Genomic DNA, 19400 nt, shown 5'->3' on the forward strand with positions numbered 1-19400 from the left:
TGGGGAAAAGGTCACAAGGCAAAGGTCACAGTTTTGACAGTTGAAACGCAGCTTGAAGCATGAAAGACGGAACTCTGACTTAGAGACAGTCTCTGGCCGGAGCCCGGTCACATCACACGAGGCATCTGGAGACTTGGAATTGAAGACTTCTTCCTTGAAGACGATAATCTATCCAAGTGGGAGAATCTGTCAACAAAACAAAACTGTTCTTCCTGTTTGTTGACCACAAATTCAAGTGTTACTCCAGTAGTTGCTTGTTATCGATCCAGGTTTTTGTACCGCTTTATGTACTAAAGCATCCACAGACGAAAGCACAGTCGTGTAGTTTTAGGCTGGACTTTGAGTGTTGACCTGTTTCACGTTTCAGTCCCTGTGAAAGTCTGTATGAAAGCCATTTGAATTACTCGCTGAGTGAACAGCACCCTTTAGTGCTGTATCTTTGAAGTGGTTTTGATGGTGCCAACAGACTTAACGGCTCGAATATTTCCCCTTAATTGAAGTTCAGCAAAAGGAGAAAAACAAAAATTACAAAAAAAAGATTTAAAAAAAATATCTGGGTTTCTACAAAGGAGGGATCTCATCAGTCCGCGGGCGTTAAAGCAGACGAGCTTCTGTGTAACCGAAGCTTTGTTTCCTAAATGAGCATTCCCACTGAACTGCAGCCCTTCACCTTTCTCCTGAGTAAGTGTGTTTTCACGTTTCTTACCGAGAGAAGTGTGATGTGTAAATTCACTTCATACATTATTCTGTTTCATTTTTCAAAATTAAATATATATAAAAATATATATTTTTTGTTAGTCTATACATTGTAGATTTTTTACATAAATGGCAATATTAGTTTGAAGTTTAGAGTGTATTGTAGATGAGCTGTATAAGGGGATATTTGACATTTAATTCAAAATTGAACTGGGATGGCGGTGGAAAAGGGTTGACGGGATGACAAATGGAAAATGTTAAAAGCGTTTGGTGTGTCCTTTTATTCCAGTTTTAGTTGTGAAGCGTCTCATCAGCTACCCAAGAGAATTCTTTCTGTCCATTTGGGAGCGCGTGGGCAGAATCGGTGCCACGGACCTGCTGAGGCATTCTGACCCCAGCAGGGGGCGCTGGAGAAAAATGGGGGAGGGGATTTTTGTCTCTAACAGTAATTATGCAACTGGTTTTTGAATGTAGCTACCATACAAATGTGGATCGCCTTCATTTTCAAAGTTGTGTTCCTGGGTTTTGTCAGTACCGTGTAATAGTTTTCACTTCACTCTTCTTTGTTTCTGATGTCTGTCCTCAATCGAGCGGCGCTTGGCGTGCAGCTCGCTGTTCAACTTCCTGCTCGTTTATTTTGGAGGCAGATGCCCGTGTTTGGGTGTAAGGTTAAGGGCAATATGGAGAACAAAAACAGTGTTATTGTGATGTTATTCCCATGTCATGTTGTGAATGGCTTCTTTTTACCAACATGTAATCACAAATGGGAGGTGGAGCATTTTGTGTGTTTAATTTCTACAAAAAGAGATGAAGAAAAAGACCTATACAAATCAATAGTGTGGCCTTTTCATTCTCAAGACTTAAGATGTCATGATGGGAGAGTGATGCCTTATCAGTGCCTGAACTTGTATTTTTTTTTTTCTCATTTAAGACCGTTTTTATTTTGTGAACCATATCATTTCATTTATCATGGAGATTAAAGAGGTACTTGTTCATTCCCCCACCCTCCCTTCTCCTAATGCTTTTTTCAGTTTTCAGGAAGAAGTTTAAATGGTATAAAGAGATTTTTCTTTCAGTGTATCTAGTTAAAATAAATAAATGTTACATAGATCTTGTTTAGTTTTTATTCCTCTTTTTTTCCCCTGAAATATTCAACTGGATTGTCCAATCTGCTGTGTTAGTGAAGGTCACGGGTCCAGGTCCTGAGTTTTGTCTGTCCTGTATTGCTAAAGCGTGGCAGGGTTCAAGAGGTGCTGCTTCTGACTCTGCCTTTGATGCACAGAAACCTGTTTCGGTATGTGCTGCATGGTGTCGGCGTGGACAGTTTATTTTCAGGTGTAAAGACTTTCTGCATTGTGGCGTCCAAGCCCTTCGCTGCAGTGACTTTCAGTATGTGTCGTCACTAGTGACAATTTTAAACCCACCTTTCACTCTTCCAGCTCTTTGATGGTGTTGATGGAGACTCTTGGGACATCCTTGATCACTTAAGTCAAAAAGTTGTGTTTTGAAGTTTTGTCTATTGTCACATGATCAATCTGTGTACTGGATACTGCGATGGCAATTCCAAGGGAAGAATCGGATTAGATGTAAATTAGTATTCCCTGGGCTGGACTTCTGTGGCGGGGGGAGCTTTTTCTTTCTTGATTGAAGTCTTGACATAGACACAGTTTGAAATCTGACAAACAAACAGCCACCCCAATCACTGCAGGAGCTTGTAAATGTTTCAGCTGATGGGCTTGGACTTGTTTTGTTCACACGAGAGCATAATTAAAAACTTTCTTTGGACAGTTTTGTCACATCTTTGTTGAACTAAAAGGGGGTTGGACCATTGAGTGTTAACGATATTCACAGGCACAGAGCTTGACATCTTGGAGCGAGGACACTGTTGACTGCTAGTCCTCAGAGCGCCTGTCTCTCTTATATATATATATATATATATATATTTACATATATAAATATATATAGTTGAGAACTGTCCTGTAAATAACAGTAATGTAGCAATAAATGTGCCATTTTAATAACAGATTATACCTTTTCCAATGTCTGGCTTTTGAATATTGTATACATTAAAAAAAAAAAAGGAAAATAAAGGAAACCATTGTAATAAAGGGTTAAATTAACTTGTCCATATTTTCTATTGCCAATATTCGGACAGGGTAAAAACTCACTCGAGCGCCATCAGAATGCAACAAAGGCGCCACGTTTAAGAGCAGATGTGAGCCGTTTCTGGAGCTCTGAAGCCAACATGTTTAAACAGCCCTCTTTTGTAAACGCAGGTCTTTAAAATGGTGGCCTGAAACGACCCTGCACTGCTGCACGCGACCGCGGATGTAGTGGTTATTTTTAAACAGGCAGAAGAAGAGACAGCCCGGGGTCCTTCGCGACAAGAGCAACTACGAAAAGGTCACAATGGTTCAGAAAATATTAAATAAAATCATCGGAGCCAAGTACATAGGTATTGCGAGGACGTGGTAAGTTAAGAGGTGGAGCGGGTTAACTGGGGGTTGGTCCTGCTTTTTTTTTTTTTTTTTCTCTCTCTCGTGTGACCTGCGTCACCCCTTTTAGCCTAGCTGGCTAGCTGTTTGTTACCATAGAGATGCTTTTTTTTTTTTAAATGGCGAACTAAATGGCTGAGTGTTACAGCTGGGTTGGTTTACAGCTCAGTGATATGGGAGTCAAGGTTTATGTCTGTTATGTTATGATACATCCAGATCCTCCCAGTAAGAACAGAACCGCTCATACTGGCCTGATGGAAAATAGTGTACATTATTATTATTATTATTATTATTATTATTATTATTATTATTATATTTTGTTATTTTTGCATCAAATGTAAGGATTTCCCAGTTTTTCTTATCTTAATTAAACCGGAATGTTTACAGTTACTGTTCGTTAACCATTTACAACATTAATATTATCCAGTTTGGATAACTAATAACAGGAAATCCTCACTCATTGTTTAGTAAAACTAGAGTCAAACTGATGTTCGTGTACCTGTATTACAGGTAAAAGGCTGATTATAGGCCATTAAGAGATTGTTTTCCAAAATATTGTTAGAAATGGTGTAACACAAGGTTTGGCCAGCAGGGCGGAGCCACCTCCGTTGTTTCCAGCATGCTTAGAGCTGCTTGCAGCACCTGCAGCAGAATGGCATTAGTAAGCTGCCTGCCCCCATCATTTTGCCTTTTTGATATAATCTTAGTATATTGTATTTTTATTCATATATAAAACTTGGGAATGTTTTACTCCCTAACAAACTGTACCGCTCCAAATCATTAAAACCTCTTTTTTTCTGTTAGTAAATTATTCCCTTTTATTCAGACAGGAGTTCCTCTTTCTTTGTCAGTGTGTGAGGTAGTCAGACTCGAACATGGTAGGGAAGCAGACTCAGCAGACATTTTATTTTGGGTTTCCAGAGGTGAGCAATTTATTTATAGTGAACTCCATCCTACGTGAAACTTCCTCAAAAGTAAAAACTCAAAAGTACATGGATTTGGTAACACAGCTCACCTCTCCTTCATCATCTGAGTCTGGCAGAGACTGACTATATATAGGGCCATCAATTTTCCTTCAATTAGTCCAGCCAGTACCACTCACTTGAGCTGAGTGATCTAAAACTCTACATAGTTTACTAAAAATGACAAAAAAACTCCTCACACTTCTAATTAGCACCTTTACGCAACTAAACGGCTCTATTTATGGAAAAAAAAGATTCAACAAATCCCTTCAGACCTTGAAACAAACAAAAGGAAGCATTTCTATGGTAAAAGAAACCCCTCCTCTTTGTTCAACCTGCTGATGTCATATGTGGCATCATCAGCACTTTAAAATAAGGAAATGCTAGGTGGGCCTTTCCCCACACCTGACCTACATGAAGACTGAAAAGAAAGAAAAAAAAATAAGTATGAACATATGACTTAACCTGTAACATAATAAAACATAAAAAAAACATGTAACTGAGTATTTGCCTTAATTTGCAGAATGTGTGTTTTGCCGGCAACAGAATGCTTACACAAACAAACCCGGGATAGTTAGTGCAGCAATGTTACTTTGACAAATAGCAAATAAATACAAAGACAGAATAATGTGCAAAAAAAAAGTCAGCACATCTGGGACAATTGCTCATCCACTTTGTCACACTGTGCATATCTTTTTGCAAGTAAATTTATTTGTATGGTCATCCAAATAAAAAAAAAAAAAAAAAGATATATATATATATATATATATATATATATATAATAGTATCTATAAAAACAGCATCCATAAGACGATTACTACTATGTCGTATGATGACTGAGGGGTGTAATCTAAGCTGGCATTGATGGTGTGGTTACATTTCTGTCTTATTCAGGAGTCTTGTTTTCTTCCTTCCAGGGTCCCAAACATGGTTGCCTGGGGAACAGTGGGCGGCGTGGCACTCATTCACTTCACAGATTGGCGATTAATCCTAGACTATGTGCCGTACATTAGAGGGAAGTTCAAGACGGACGAGTAAACTCTTAACATGTGAGTGTGTTACAGGTGTATAAAGGGTGTGCAGATCATTCCGCTCTTCTTTTCCTGTTCACTGAAGTAATGTGCAAGAATAAAGGCTCCATGCTTCTGTATGATTAATGTTTGAAAATGATTTAGTTTTTCTTTTTTTATTATTATGAATAATGTGGCATTCCATTCTGTCATTTTTGTACATGTGTTACTTGTTAAAGCAGACCCTATTTAATAGTTGCAGACCTTTGGAACCCTCGCCCTATCCCAACCTCTTTATCATGTCAGAAATCACTCACTTGTTGCATCAGGCAGAAGGTTTCCTAAGAGAGAAACAGGAGTTAGCCATTCAGCCTGACGTGTTCATGTACACTTTGCTAATAAACGGGCCGTGTGTCTACCTGCAGGATCACAACGTTGGGATGGGCACTTGGGTGGATTGCTTTCACATCTTGAGCTTTTGTGGGATGCCCTGTCTCAACAGTCACTGAGGGCTTGTTAGGAGTTTGGACTTCAAGATGCACTCTCTTTATAAACTGCTGTTTTTGATTCAGTGTTATTAAATGTGAATAAATGTAATTTACTACCAGTATGTCTCCTTGTTCTCTAAATGTACAACTATTAAAATGCTTTGTTTAAACTTGTATGGTGAGAAATTTTCGTTTATTTAATGCATTAAAATTAACTGGATGTTTTTATTTATTTTATTTATTTATTTTTTCATTTAGTAGCTGTCACAGCATGCTTTTCTCGTGCTGTAAAAATAATTTATAATTACATATAAATTCAGCGTAACGAGCCCAGCAGCTCAACCAGAAGAGGCCAGTTTGAGCCAGACATTATGCTCTTTTTATCAGGCAGACTGCGAAATTTGCGTGGATAATGTCTTTCATTTCTAACATCGAAGGGGGAGGGGACTGAAAGAAGAGAGGGGAGAAGGGATTTAACATAGCGAGAGGGAGAAAACCAGATAGTGTCTTCAAGATGGATAAAAACGAGTAAGTACACGTAAAGGACAATAAAACCGCGAGCTGTGGGTGTAATTATGACTAGCGTTTGATGCGTTACTCGGAATATGTTCGGAAACTATGTTTGTCATCGATCAGGCAAATCCAACCGTCTAGTCTCCTCGCATTCTGCAAACATCCATGCACCGGCTTGAAGCCAGGCTGTCCGCGTCCCTGGAGCCTCGCAGCATGCTTTAATATCCCCGAGATTCACAGATAATACGGTTTAAGCACGGAGGCAGGACTGCGTCGACACGGTGCTGTTTCGGCGCAGATTTTTAGCCGTGCAAAGTAGAAATAATGTTTCTTTTTCCTGCATTGTTCTTATAGAAACTAAGCGTGACGTGTAGTTGAAATGCTGTGCGGTACATCGGTGACATCTACTTTGTTCATTGATAAAAGCCGGCTCCGAGCCCGAATGACAACGGTCGGCATTGTCGTGGTGAAACGGCTCTCCAGTTTCACGCAGTTCACACAGAAACCTGCGCATTTCGGTGAAGAAACCACAAATAAATGTGTTTATTTTGCGTATTTAATTATTTAGCGCCGGTCGTGGTTGTTGTCAGCGCCGCTTCGTGCTTATTGTTTACGGTCTATTTGTAGCTGCAGCCTAATTTATGTTTCCCATAGATTAACGTTGCTCTGGTGTTATGACACTGACGTCAAGCTACGGGGAAGTAGAACGCACGACTTCCTGTAAGATCTGTCAAAATAAAAGCGTAACCCAAACTCTGGTATAACTAAGCACAGCAAGGGGGAGGCAGTCATACTATACTCAATCATAATATTATAATTATATATTTAATCGCATAACTGCATTCACACATTTGATAAAACATTGTTTTAATTCAACATGAACAATCACTCAAAAACGGAAAAACGCTAAGTAGATCTCAATTTATTTATTTATTATTAAACCTTACATTTCAAAGTCAAGAATTTATCTACTCAAATGCATTCAAATAACTATTTTTCGGTATTAGCTGTTTTTAATAGAATCAATAGAATGTCTTTATTTGTCATTGTCCGGGTGTACGAGAATGTTTGGATCATCTCCCCGAGTAATGCATGCAATTCAGACACATCAATTTCTATAAAGTCTTGATTTATAAAACTAAAAAAAATGAATGTGAATATTTAAATTAGAGGAAAAAGAACAAGAATAAATGAAAACACATGAACGTATCCGTTTTACGGTCTTTGGTGATATCACACACAAGCTTTGGGTTTAAACGTGTGTAAGTTTGTTCTGTTTATATTCAAATATGAATATGAAAATATTCATGTAATAAATAGTTTGAAAAGACTCATTACTCAACTGTTACTCAAATATTTAAGAAAATGTTTAAGATTAAGTGGTTTGTCACCCAAGTTTCAGATTTTAAGATTAAAAATTGGAGAGACAACCGAGTATAAAACATTAGGAAAATTAATGTGAATGTGAGAGCCCAAACTTAATACCAGGTCAGATAAATGAACTTGATATGTTCAGCCAAGAGATTACAGACAGGCAAAATACAACCTGAAGGCAACTCACTTTGCTATTTAAATGAAATCAATGGTGCCAGCTTTATAGCCTGCACAACAAATCCAAGCCTAAACAACTTATCTGAAACCATATCATGAACCATTATGAATAATAACCATAAACACACAGAACACTCATTTGTAAATAAGCCTGTGAGTTAAAGACAGCCTGGTGGAGCTGATGATGACTTCCGTTGAAACAGCTATGGTGGTAATCCAGTGTCCTCCTCAGTCATGCCACCACAGTTGATGCAGATGCTCTAAGTTACTACTGAACAAGTATTTAACACAGGCTGGTTGTTACTACAATACATTGAAATAGTTTAACATTTTCATTACAAAATCATAAGACTTAATTTACTTACAGCAGTAAAAGTATTACCTTTTTGGATGGAAGGTTACTATAAAGTTATTATAGTTAATGAAATCTAACTAAAATAACAAAAAAAAAAAAACCCTCTGGCAGCTAACTTTACTAGAAATAAATGTGTAAAACTAAATACAAATAAAAAAATGAGTATAATAACTCTTGCGTGTACTGCCATGTAACTACGTTACAATGCAATGTGTTTTAACACTGACCTCTTCAGGGGTCAGTTTAGAGCACGGTTACTTAACATTGTGGACCACATGCATCTCACTTTGATCTTAAGTGGGCCGGACCGGTGAAACTGCCCTTTTCGTCAGTGTAAATAAATGTAACTACTTATTGGAGAAATATGATAATGTAAGAAAAAGAAACGTCTCAGTTTTTCCACGTGTTACTTTGTTAAACGTGTTAATCTTTTAGCGTGACTGTGTAAAATTATTGTGTAAAATTACAGGCAGCTCATTAGCCAGAATGTCCTGCAATAACAAAACAGAAAGTTACTATAATTCACAGAAAATGTCCTTTTTTGGACTGATTGTTAAAAGGAAATTTTATGTTTTGAGTTGTTTATCTATCACTTAATTGCTTGTAGTATGTATGGCCTCAAGGAGTGCTTCATCAGCAAAAAAAAAAATCTGCAAAATTTGCATAAAAAAACTTTCAAAAGTCTAAAGATTTATGTCTTCCTCGACATTTTCCAAAGCCGTCAAGTGGGCCGGATTGGAGTCTTTGCTGGGCTGAATGTGGCCCCCGGGCCTTACATTTGACACTCCAGGTTTAGGAGGATTATTTTCCCTTTTTTAAACATCAGTAATATCTTCCTTTCCCCCGGTCGCTTGCTCTACTTTACCCAAGAATCAGATCACGCTTCGATAAGGACGTGCTTTTCTACCGAAATCCGAACGCACTAGCTTCCTGTTTGTGTCGCGACGCTTTGACGTATCTGTCCTGTTTTCCTTGCGGATGTAGCCCTCGTGCCCCGGAGAGACAGTCAGGTAGTGATGTGGCTGAGGTCCGCGGCGGAGCGATCTGCGCGACGACAAAGAGCCGAGATGTTCGCGCAGAGATCTACTCCAGAGGACGCGCGTAGTAACATGGTCGAAACAAAAGCGTGAGGCGCCATAGGCCTGCCGTCCCAACAACATTATATACAAATATACATCGGCACATTTCCTAAAAGCCACTGTGGTCATCTGGAGTAAGTTTGAGTGGATTTAGAGATTACTCGCGTGGGAAATGGAGAAGAAAAGGTGGGATTGCACTGCTCTCCCCAAAGGCTGGAAAATGGAAGAAGTGACCAGAAAGTCCGGTTTGTCAGCTGGAAAGAGCGATGTCTATTATTTTAGGTACTGCACGAGCTAGGGGCTTGTAACAAAAACAAAACTTAGAAGTTGCACGAGACACCGAGTGTGCGGACGGAAGCGGGGCAGGAGTGTGTTCGGTGTCGATGTAAAGTTTGGGAATGGGAGGGAAGGAGGGGGGCTCTGTTTGCTGCACGACAACAACAAGGCCAGCCGGGCCAAGTCCTCAACAACTGTTGGGACTGCAAGGAGTATGTGCAGGCTAGCAGCAGCTCCTCATACCTGCCAAGGTGTTGAGATAAATAAAGCTCCGTGTAATCTCCGCTAATAACCTTTTATTTCCCAGTGAAGTGAATCAACAAACCTCAGATTTGTTCTCATTTAGCAGAGGAGAAGAGCAAGATGAGGAACAGAGGCAAGAGAGGGGGGAGGCGGGTCGGTTGTATAGTTTGTGGTAGGCTAAATGTACAATCCTACTGGTGTTCACTGTGGTGTGTGATGTTAGATGCATTTGCATGAGTTACTCTAGCACGTATCCACCCACAGTTGTTCCTTTGTTTGGTCATCTCTCAGGCTCAAGATGATGCTGCTGCTCCCCCCCAGCAGCGGAGCTCTAATGTTTCCACCCTGAAACATTTGACTAGTTTTAGTTTTGCCATGTTCACATTGTGATCACTGATGGAGGAGGGTGGGGTGTAGTTACACATGTTCAGTATATATATTTCATATGTGCCCATTTTTCCTGAGACGTGTGCAGCTTGTTGGTAGGTGACAGAGCCAAGGTGCAGTCTGCATCCATTTCACAAAGTGCTCATCCGCTCATTTGGATGTCTCCTGCTTCTCTTTGTTGCCGTTGACTTGTTGCATGTTGTCGTCTGTGTGTTACACTTTTCTGTGTCGTCTCTGTGTTTTTTGTCTTTCGTGTTTTCAGTCTCGGTGTGACCTTTGTTTTTTGCTGAGAGGCAGTGCTAACGTGGTGTTTTTTTTCTTCTTCCCCCGCCTCATCTCTGCGTCTTCCTCGTTAGTCCATCTGGGAAGAAGTTTCGGAGCAAGCCTCAGCTGGCCCGTTACCTTGGTAACCAGATGGACCTCAGCTCTTTTGATTTCCGCACGGGGAAGATGCTGATGAGCAAGCTGAACAAGAATCGCCAGAGACTGCGATACGATAACAACAGCCAGAACAAGGTGACACAGTTGGCCTCGTGAAAATCAGCCGCTTGACCTCAGTGCTAAAGCGGGTGTTCTATTTACTGTCTGCCCTTTTATCTGCATGCCAGAATCCCGAGTGTGAAGTATGTGATCTAAGTGGAGGAAGGACGCATGCAGCCACTGCTTTGTAAAGTTAATCTCTTTTGCGGATTATATAGTGCTCGTCTCGATAAACAGATTGGATCAGTAGCTCTAAGGAGTGTACAAGCAAGATTAACAATGTAGCTGTGTAGACCGAGCTTAAAGCAAGACTCAGAGATGTTTCTGTTAACCTGCATCGATCACTGTGGTAACAGGTTAGCTGTGCGGCCCACACTTTCTGTGGGTCGCACAGCTAACCGCTCCAGATAAGGTGATGGCGAGGAGTTTCTCGAAATATTCTCCTGACAGTTCAGTCTGGAGCGATGCAGAACGAATGCATCATGATCAAACCTGCGGAAAAGTCACATTTTAGTAATGTACCCAACAGAACTGTGCAGTTAGCGTGGACAAACTGTTCAATGATGGTGAGATTACATGATTACATTTTTATGATCTGAGCTAGAGTCTGACGTCCACTGCTCGCAACACAGATCAGGAAACTGATTAGTGCTTCTTTGGTGGAATAAACATGTAAGATTAAATCAGAAATGAGGGATGTGGTGAGCGCAGATACAGATCGGAGAGAATGAGATGAAACAGTTTGTGAAATAACTCAGGAAAACCAAATTGGTACGAGTACAAGTTCAAGTTTAATTACAGCTCAGAGAGTAAAATGGTGTTTGCAGGCAAGTCAATCAAGCTGTGGGTGACCGTGACCAGCTGCATGCAATCACAACCATCAGTAGGAGGTTTTTGGTTCAGCACGCTCTTCTTTATGACTGATTTCCCCCAGCGACCATTTGCCATCACCAAGCAGTGGCTGACCGGTCTCTGAGCCTATGAAGCAGAGGCTTTAGCTCTCTCTAGTTGAATGAGACGGATCCTGTTTCTCTTGTCCTTCTCATCCTCTCTTGATATTTTCGTTAAGGGTAAACCTGACCTGAACACATCACTCCCAGTCAGACAGACGGCCTCCATCTTTAAGCAGCCCGTTACCAAGGTTACCAACCATCCCAACAACAAAGTGAAGACGGACCCTCAGAAAGCCGTTGACCAGCCCAGACAGGTGAATAAACTGTTACTGTGACAATAAGCCAGAGAAATCAGGAGGCCTGTAATCTGACACTGTAATTTAAAGGATTAGATAATGAAGAGTGTGTGTAGCTAGGAAACTGGACAGACCAGTATTGCTCGAATACTGGTGGAGAGGGGAAGGGGGGGGGGGGGGGGGGTTTACTGCATTCGTAGGAACAATGTATTTCTGAGAACTGCCTGCAGCTGAAACATTCTTCCTTATTTTGTTCACAGTTATTTTGGGAGAAGAAACTCAGTGGTCTGAATGCTTATGACATTGCAGAGGAGCTGGTGAAAACTATGGAACTGCCTAAAGGCCTGCAAGGTAAAACTTCATCAGCCTCACCAAGCACTTTATGTCCTAAAATGACATTTTGGTATTTCCTCTAAGAGCAGTTTTTGCCTGAGCTCAGTAACTGCTAAACTTTGATAAAATATAGATAAACATGGGTGTAGTTAACAGTTTCTGGAAAGTGTCTGGTAACCACATGCTGGTCCCACAGGTGTCGGTCCAGGTTGCACAGATAAAACTCTCCTGTCGGCGATTGCCAGCGCTCTGCACACGAGCGCTGCTCCAATCACCGGGCAGCTGTCCGCCGCTGTGGAGAAGAACCCGGGAGTCTGGCTCAACACTGCGCAGCCACTGTGCAAGGCCTTCATAGTCACTGACGAAGACATCCGGTGGGTTTCTTAAAACAGTCTACATGTGTTTTGGGTTTTCAGGAAAAAAAAAATCTACTCATGTTTACCTGAGCTTGTGATTTTCAGTTCCAGGAAGTAAGACCTCCAGTAGTGGGAATAATTCAATTCAGTTCAATTTTATTTATACAGCACCAAATGACAACAACAGTCGGCTCAAGGCACTTTATATTGTAAGGTAGACCCTACAATAATATATACAGAGAAAACCCAACAATCATATGACCCCCTATGAGCAAGCACTTTGGTAACAGTGGGAAGGAAAACCTCCCTTTTAACAGGAAGAAACCTCCGGCAGAAAAAGGCTCATGGAGGGGCGGAGCCATCTGCTGCGACCGGTTGGGGTGAGAGAAGGAAGACGGGATTAAAAAACATGCTGTGGAAGAGAGACAGAGATTAATAAAAAGTATGATTCAATGCAGAGAGGTCTATTAACAGATAGTGAGTGAAGAAGAAACACTCAATGCATCATGGGAATCCCCCAGCAGCCTACGCCTACAGCAACATAACTAAGGGAGGATTCAGCGTCACCTGATCCAGCCCTAACTATATGCTTTAGCAAAAAGGAAAGTTTGAAGCCTGTCTGTTTCCTGAATCCAAACTGGAAGCTGGTTCCATAGGAGAGGGAACTGAAAACTGAAGGCTCTGTTTCCCATTGTACTTTTAAATACTCTAGGAACAACAAGTAAGCCTGCAGTGCGAGAGCGAAGTGCTCTAATGCTGTGATATGGTACTATAAGGTCATTGAGATAAAGAGAGATGCAACAGGTATTGATTCTTTCTATCCCAAATTTAAATGCATTAGAAAAATGGGGCCATTTGCCAAATTCAAAGTAAGCTTGCCTTTTTTCTGTTATCTCTGATTAGCCCAATTCCAGTATTCTTCTGGTCAGTGTTCCTCAACCCATAGCAAGTGACCAGTGATCTCTGTAAAGACGCCATCTGCTCTTTGTTGGTTTAATGGCTGTTATGGCCAGATGTAACTGCCAACTGTAACAGCTTCCTGTTGTGTTTACGTGTAGGAAGCAGGAGGAGCTGGTGTATAGCGTGAGGAAGCGGCTGGAAGAGGCACTCATGGCCGATATGTTGGCCCACGTCGAGGAGGCTGCCAATGAAGGAGAGGCTTTAAAGGAAGAGGGCAATGGCAGTGAAGACATGGAGAGTGTATAGCACAGGTTGGTGGAAACACTAAAGTGACAGTTTACTCAAAGATTAGATTTATGTGTTTAAACTCTGTATCACTGTTTATCTGTCCAGGCTTATTTTGTCCAATTGAGTGAATATTGGTTGTAGATACATCACACTTCTCTTTTATAATAAAGGTAGATAACACTAATCCACAATCCTCGTCAAGAGCAAGGGATTTATGGCCCATTTATGCTCACTGCATTGTTTGCGAGATGTGCCGATGGTGACATCATCACAAAGCTGCATTCATTTATTCTCGCCACTACGGCGCTTTTGTCGATTTACGGTCTTCTCCAGCACTGCAGAAATCTCCCTCCATGTGCCATCTGCGATCCCCGTGTTCCTGCATGCGCGTGTCACATAAATGCCTGTGCAGATGGACCTGCTCACACAGTCCTGCTTCAACTCATCCATTTTTAAAGTAACTGTGAGGCCAAAGGCGAACAAGTGAGGTTAAAAATCCAGAGGGGGGTTGACCGCCGAAACAACGCAGCCTGATGACTTTTGTCATGGCAAGAAGACTGACCTTAAATGGGCCCTCGTGATGGATGGATGGAGCTAACATCCTGCTAACTGCTTTCTAGCTGCAGTTCTAGTTCTGCAGAATGAAAGTAGTTCCTGGATGAATCCGGTCACAACAACTTTTTTGAGTCGTGGCATATGCGGTGTACTCTTTGCACCACACATTTAGTGCTAAGTAGACACAACACTGTTCAAGATGGGGAAGAGAGACGGATCCCCGGTAGGGTCACGTCAGGGCAGGTATCCGGTGTAAAAACCTGCTAAATCAAATATACGCATTAATGGGGGTGACCCCTGGATGAATAAGTGAGCGCCTGGGGAAAAAAGCTTGAATTCAGTTACCAGTTTTAGTTGATTTAGTGGATAATGTGAAGAATTTGTATTCATTATTGGATTAGTTCCTACAGTTTGTGTACTCTGCATGTCTGTGTCTGTCATGGCTGACCACAGTAAAGTGTTGAACTCAAACCTGCAGCACACAGCTGGTAGTTAACCAGATAACGGTCAGATCAACTAGAAACTGAACATTTAACAGTGTTTCCTGAAAACCCTCTCCTGTCTGATCATTTCTTGATAACATTTACATTTACAATAATTGATTACGCAGCAGTGGAGAGTGGACTTTATCAAAGTAGATGTCTTTCTGAAAGCGCTGTAACTAAGTTTAAGAATATAATCCAGCCACTGTTATCATCGTCAATGCCCTGTACCAACACAGAGCAGAGCAGCTATCTGAACGCTACCCCAACAGAGGTCTATTATCTTGTTAATAATTTCACCTCCTCACTACGTACGACTCTGGATACTGTAGCTCCAGTGAAAACTAAGGTCTCTAATCAGAAGTACCTGACCCCGTGGTATAATTCTCAAACACGTACCCTAAAGCAGATGACTCGTAATCTGGAGAGGAAATGGCGTGTCACAAATTTAGAGGATCATCATTTAGCCTGGAGAAATAGTTTGTTGCTTTATAAGAAAGCCCTCCGCAAAGCCAGAACAGCTTACTACTCATCACTGATTGAAGAAAATAAGAACAACCCCAGGTTTCTCTTCAGCACTGTAGCCAGGCTGACAAAAAGTCAGAGCTCTTTTGAGCCAACCATCCCTTTAACATTAACTAGTGATGACTTCATGAACTTCTTCACAAATAAAATTTTTATCATTAGAGAAAAAATTACCAATAATCATCCCACAGATGTAATATTATCTACAGCTACTCTTAGTTCCATTGATGTTAAGTTAGACTCTTTTTTTCCAATCGATCTTTCTGAGTTAACTTCAATAATTACTTCCTCCAAACCATCAACGTGTCTTTTAGACCCCATTCCTACAAAACTGCTCAAAGAAGTCCTGCCATTGATTAATTCTTCGATCTTATATATGATCAACCTATCTCTAATAATCGGCTATGTACCACAGGCCTTCAAGGTGGCTGCAGTTAAACCTTTACTCAAAAAGCCATCTCTAGACCCAGCAGTCTTAGCTAATTATAGGCCAATCTCCAACCTTCCTTTCATATCAAAAATCCTTGAAAGAGTAGTTGTCAAACAGCTAACAGATCATCTGCAGAGGAATGGTTTATTTGAAGAGTTTCAGTCAGGTTTCAGAGTTCATCACAGCACAGAAACAGCTTTATTGAAGGTTACAAATGATCTTCTTATGGCCTCTGACAGTGGACTCATCTCTGTGCTTGTCCTTCTTGACCTTAGTGCAGCATTCGATACTGTTGACCATAATATTCTATTAGAGCGATTAGAACATGCTGTAGGTATTACAGGTATTGCACTGCAGTGGTTTGTATCATATCTATCTAATAGACTCCAATTTGTGCATGTAAATGGAGAGTCCTCTTCACACACTGAGGTTAATTATGGAGTTCCACAGGGTTCGGTGCTAGGACCAATTCTGTTTACATTATACATGCTTCCCCTAGGCAGCATCATTAGAAGACATAGCACACATTTTCACTGCTATGCAGATGACACCCAGCTCTATCTGTCCATGAAGCCAGATAACACACACCAATTAGTTAAACTGCAGGAATGTCTTAAAGACATAAAGACTTGGATGGCCACTAACTTTCTGCTTCTTAACTCAGATAAAACTGAGGTCATTGTACTCGGCGCTGAAAAGCTTAGAAATATGGTATCTAACCAGATTCTTACTCTGGATGGCATTACCTTGGCCTCCAGTAACACTGTGAGGAACCTTGGAGTCATTTTTGACCAGGATATGTCCTTCAACGCACATATTAAACAAATATGTAAGACTGCGTTCTTCCATTTGCGCAACATCTCTAAAATTAGAAATATCCTGTCTCAGAGTGACGCTGAAAAACTAGTTCATGCATTTATTACTTCCAGGCTAGACTACTGCAATTCATTATTATCAGGATGTCCAAAAAACTCACTGAAAAGCCTTCAGTTAATCCAAAATGCTGCAGCAAGAGTACTGACAGGGACTAGAAAGAGAGAGCATATTTCTCCTGTTTTGGCTTCCCTTCATTGGCTTCCTGTTAAATCCAGAATTGAATTCAAAATCCTGCTCCTCACATACAAGGTCTTAAATAATCAGGCCCCATCTTATCTTAATGACCTTGTAGTACCATATCACCCTATTAGAGCACTTCGCTCTCGCTCTGCAGGCCTACTTGTTGTTCCTAGAGTATTTAAAAGTAGAATGGGAGGGAGAGCCTTCAGTTTTCAGGCCCCTCTTCTGTGGAACCAGCTTCCAGTTTGGATTCAGGAGACAGACACTATCTCTACTTTTAAGATTAGGCTTAAAACCTTCCTTTTTGCTAAAGCATATAGTTAGGGCTGGACCAGGTGACCCTGAATCCTCCCTTAGTTATGCTGCAATAGATGTAGGCTGCCGGGGGATTCCCATGATGCATTGAGTTTTTCCTTTCCAGTCACCTTTCTCACTCACTATGTATTAACAGACCTCTCTGTATTGAATCGTATCTGTTATTAATCTCTGTCTCTCTTCCACAGCATGTCTTTATCCTGTCTTCCTTCTCTCACCCCAACCGGTCGCAGCAGATGGCCGCCCCTCCCTGAGCCTGGTTCTGCCAGAGGTTTCTTCCTGTTAAAAGGGAGTTTTTCCTTCCCACTGTCGCCAAAGTGCTTGCTCATAGGGGGTCATATGATTGTTGGGCTTTTCTCTGTATCTATGAAGCGCCTTGAGGCGACATTTGTTGTGATTTGGCGCTATATAAATAAAATTGAATTGAATTGAATTGAATCATGCTGTCACCATAAACAAACCATTCTGGAATTCATTTGGATGAGAGACCCTCCAAAGGGTTCATGCGTGGTTGCTTCGGTTCTCACCGGAGTGTTTGCATCTTTACAAAAAAAAATAAAAGAGGTTTGATTTAAACGGACACAAGTGTGGAAATGCGCTTAGCGCCAGCATCTCCAGAACAGGGCAGCTTGCACCAGAACATTCTAGCTCACAGTGTGTCAGCAATAAGTTGAAATCACATCTGCTTAATATTAATTTTATGTCTTTTTAAGGTTATCGGTGGGGCTCACCGCAACAGTCCCAGTTTCTATTTTAGCCCATTGGGAAAATTAATTACCCACCGCTGTTCTAGGTGGATGAGCAGCATTAAAGCCAGAGGTGGGAAAAACGTGTACAAATGTAATATACTGGGGTTACCTGTCTCTTTAATAGGCCTGTAAGATAAATGTGGGGGAGAAAATCCACAAAAAACGAGTGGAACAAAAGCTTTGACACGTTCTGCAGTTTGTTTTTTTGTTGCAAACCCAGAACCGTTTCTCAGCGATGATCCAAATCATTACTGTTCTGTAACTTAGTGCAGTCATTACACTACACTGTATAAAATATCACCTTTTCTCTTGTAGGTTTTTGCAAAGTCCAGATGGAGTCGCTCCACGCCTACATCTACGACCATGAACAGTAGGATTCCCCATTCCAGTCCAGCTCTGAAGAACCTAAACCTAAGCCCGACTTATTCCAGTACGACCTAAAGAGCCCTTTTCCCTTCGCCCGACCCCAGAAACAAGTCTCAAATGCATCCGTTCATCAATAACTCCACTGGATGGACTCCTCGGCCGTATTTTAGAGCCCACGTGATTGTTATTGAGGAAATGAAAATAAATAAATAAATAAATGAAATCAAATGAACTTTCGAATACTAAAATAATAACTTATCTAAATCGTGGCAAATTCAGTGTTCGGTGATAAGTGTGTTTTCTACTAAAAAGCTTTGAATGAGTATGTATTTTTTGTGACAATCACATCAAATCTGAACATTGGAGAAAAAAAAACTCGATTTGTTCCGGGCAGATTGGAAGTGAATGTTTTTGTACGTTCGCCATCTCTCTTTCTTGAATTTGTACGATACACTCCTGACGCAGCACACGCACAGCTCGTCCTTACGGTTTAGTTTGCATCCGTTGGAACGGGCAGAGTCCAGTTTTTGTTGTCATTTTGAGAAAACATCTTCTGCGCCAGCTGCATTGTGCTGAGTCCCGTTCAGTATTGACCAAAGAGGAGGCAGTCGTTCTGAAAGGCGTTTTAGGTTTTTGGCTTTGAGGTGAAAAGAGCGCACGACGGGACTGTGGGCGAGAAATGACGCGAGATCTGTTTCCGTTGTACACTTATTACTGTTTTAACTCTCATCATTATAGGTGCTTACTGATGTTGTGAGACGCTGCTTATTCAAAGCTTTGTTACGATCACGGCTTCAGTTCATGTATTTTCTTTTTAAAAATAATTCTGATGTGTCAATGTTACCACACAATACGCTGCCTCCTCTGAAACACACGCACAGAATTGGGTAGAAAGCAAATTAGCTGAATTTTAGACTCACTGTCTTTTCATTGTATCACGCGACCGGTAATATTTTGTATTTTTTAATCCCCAGTGAATAATGCGTCCCGCTGAAATCATGAAATTCCCTACAAAACGTCAGCAGGCTGTTTGCTGAGATGAATTTGATTGTATTGCTTATTAAAATGAGTCAGTATGTCACAAAATGTGCTGAGTGTTTTGTTTTTTTTATGCCTTCAACAATCACCTCTGGACAAATGTTTCACACTCGGCACATCCAATCACTGCATCTCCTCGCAGATTAACAGTTAACTTGCCAGTCCTTGTGTCTTTATGTGGACAAAGTGCAAGCTACTGTCAGCTGGATGTGACGCGGCTTTGCAAGGAGAGGGAGGATACCGGCTGTTTGCTCAGAGGGACCTGCAGATGTTACCTCGTCTC

At 41.1% G+C, this 19400-nt stretch overlaps 2 protein-coding genes across 7 annotated transcripts; both read left to right on the forward strand.

Moving 5' to 3' along the window:
• The first annotated feature begins 1953 nt into the window (after positions 1 to 1953).
• Positions 1954 to 5825, forward strand: LOC146491146 (cytochrome b-c1 complex subunit 10-like). Its single transcript, XM_085150066.1, has 3 exons — positions 1954 to 3167; positions 5071 to 5202; positions 5589 to 5825. Exons 1-2 carry the CDS (start codon positions 3106 to 3108, stop codon positions 5189 to 5191), a joined length of 183 nt encoding a protein of 60 aa, XP_085006192.1. The 5' UTR covers positions 1954 to 3105; the 3' UTR covers positions 5192 to 5202; positions 5589 to 5825.
• A 160-nt stretch (positions 5826 to 5985) lies between these two features.
• mbd3b (methyl-CpG binding domain protein 3b) lies at positions 5986 to 19165 on the forward strand. Of its 6 annotated transcripts, none has more exons than XM_085150061.1 (8): positions 5986 to 6179; positions 9772 to 9840; positions 10412 to 10571; positions 11605 to 11742; positions 11985 to 12075; positions 12254 to 12431; positions 13472 to 13624; positions 18029 to 19165. In XM_085150061.1, the coding sequence occupies exons 1-7, from the start codon at positions 6166 to 6168 to the stop codon at positions 13617 to 13619; spliced, it is 798 nt and encodes a 265-aa protein (XP_085006187.1). In that variant the 5' UTR covers positions 5986 to 6165; the 3' UTR covers positions 13620 to 13624; positions 18029 to 19165. The 6 variants fall into 6 exon arrangements, with proteins under 6 accessions (XP_085006187.1, XP_085006190.1, XP_085006189.1 ...); XM_085150063.1 differs by having other exon boundaries at positions 6151 to 6179; positions 9775 to 9840; XM_085150058.1 differs by lacking the exon at positions 5986 to 6179 and adding an exon at positions 6188 to 9431.
• Positions 19166 to 19400: the final 235 nt, after the last annotated feature.

This window comes from Neolamprologus multifasciatus, chromosome 23, assembly GCF_963576455.1.
Source record: "Neolamprologus multifasciatus chromosome 23, fNeoMul1.2, whole genome shotgun sequence".
Classification (NCBI taxonomy): Eukaryota; Metazoa; Chordata; class Actinopteri; order Cichliformes; family Cichlidae; genus Neolamprologus; species Neolamprologus multifasciatus.

What these genes read in the sequence shown, in the direction of transcription:
- LOC146491146 (XM_085150066.1), top strand. Translation starts at nt 3,106, where the DNA reads ATGGTTCAGAAAATATTAAATAAAATCATCGGAGCCAAGTACATAGGT. An exon ending in ATAGGTATTGCGAGGACGTG is followed by an intron (nt 3,168 to 5,070) that starts GTAAGTTAAGAG and finishes TCTTCCTTCCAG; the next exon opens with GGTCCCAAACATGGTTGCCT.
- mbd3b (XM_085150058.1), top strand. Translation starts at nt 9,322, where the DNA reads ATGGAGAAGAAAAGGTGGGATTGCACTGCTCTCCCCAAAGGCTGGAAA. An exon ending in GGTCGGTTGTATAGTTTGTG is followed by an intron (nt 9,841 to 10,411) that starts GTAGGCTAAATG and finishes CTTCCTCGTTAG; the next exon opens with TCCATCTGGGAAGAAGTTTC. An exon ending in ACTGCCTAAAGGCCTGCAAG is followed by an intron (nt 12,076 to 12,253) that starts GTAAAACTTCAT and finishes CTGGTCCCACAG; the next exon opens with GTGTCGGTCCAGGTTGCACA.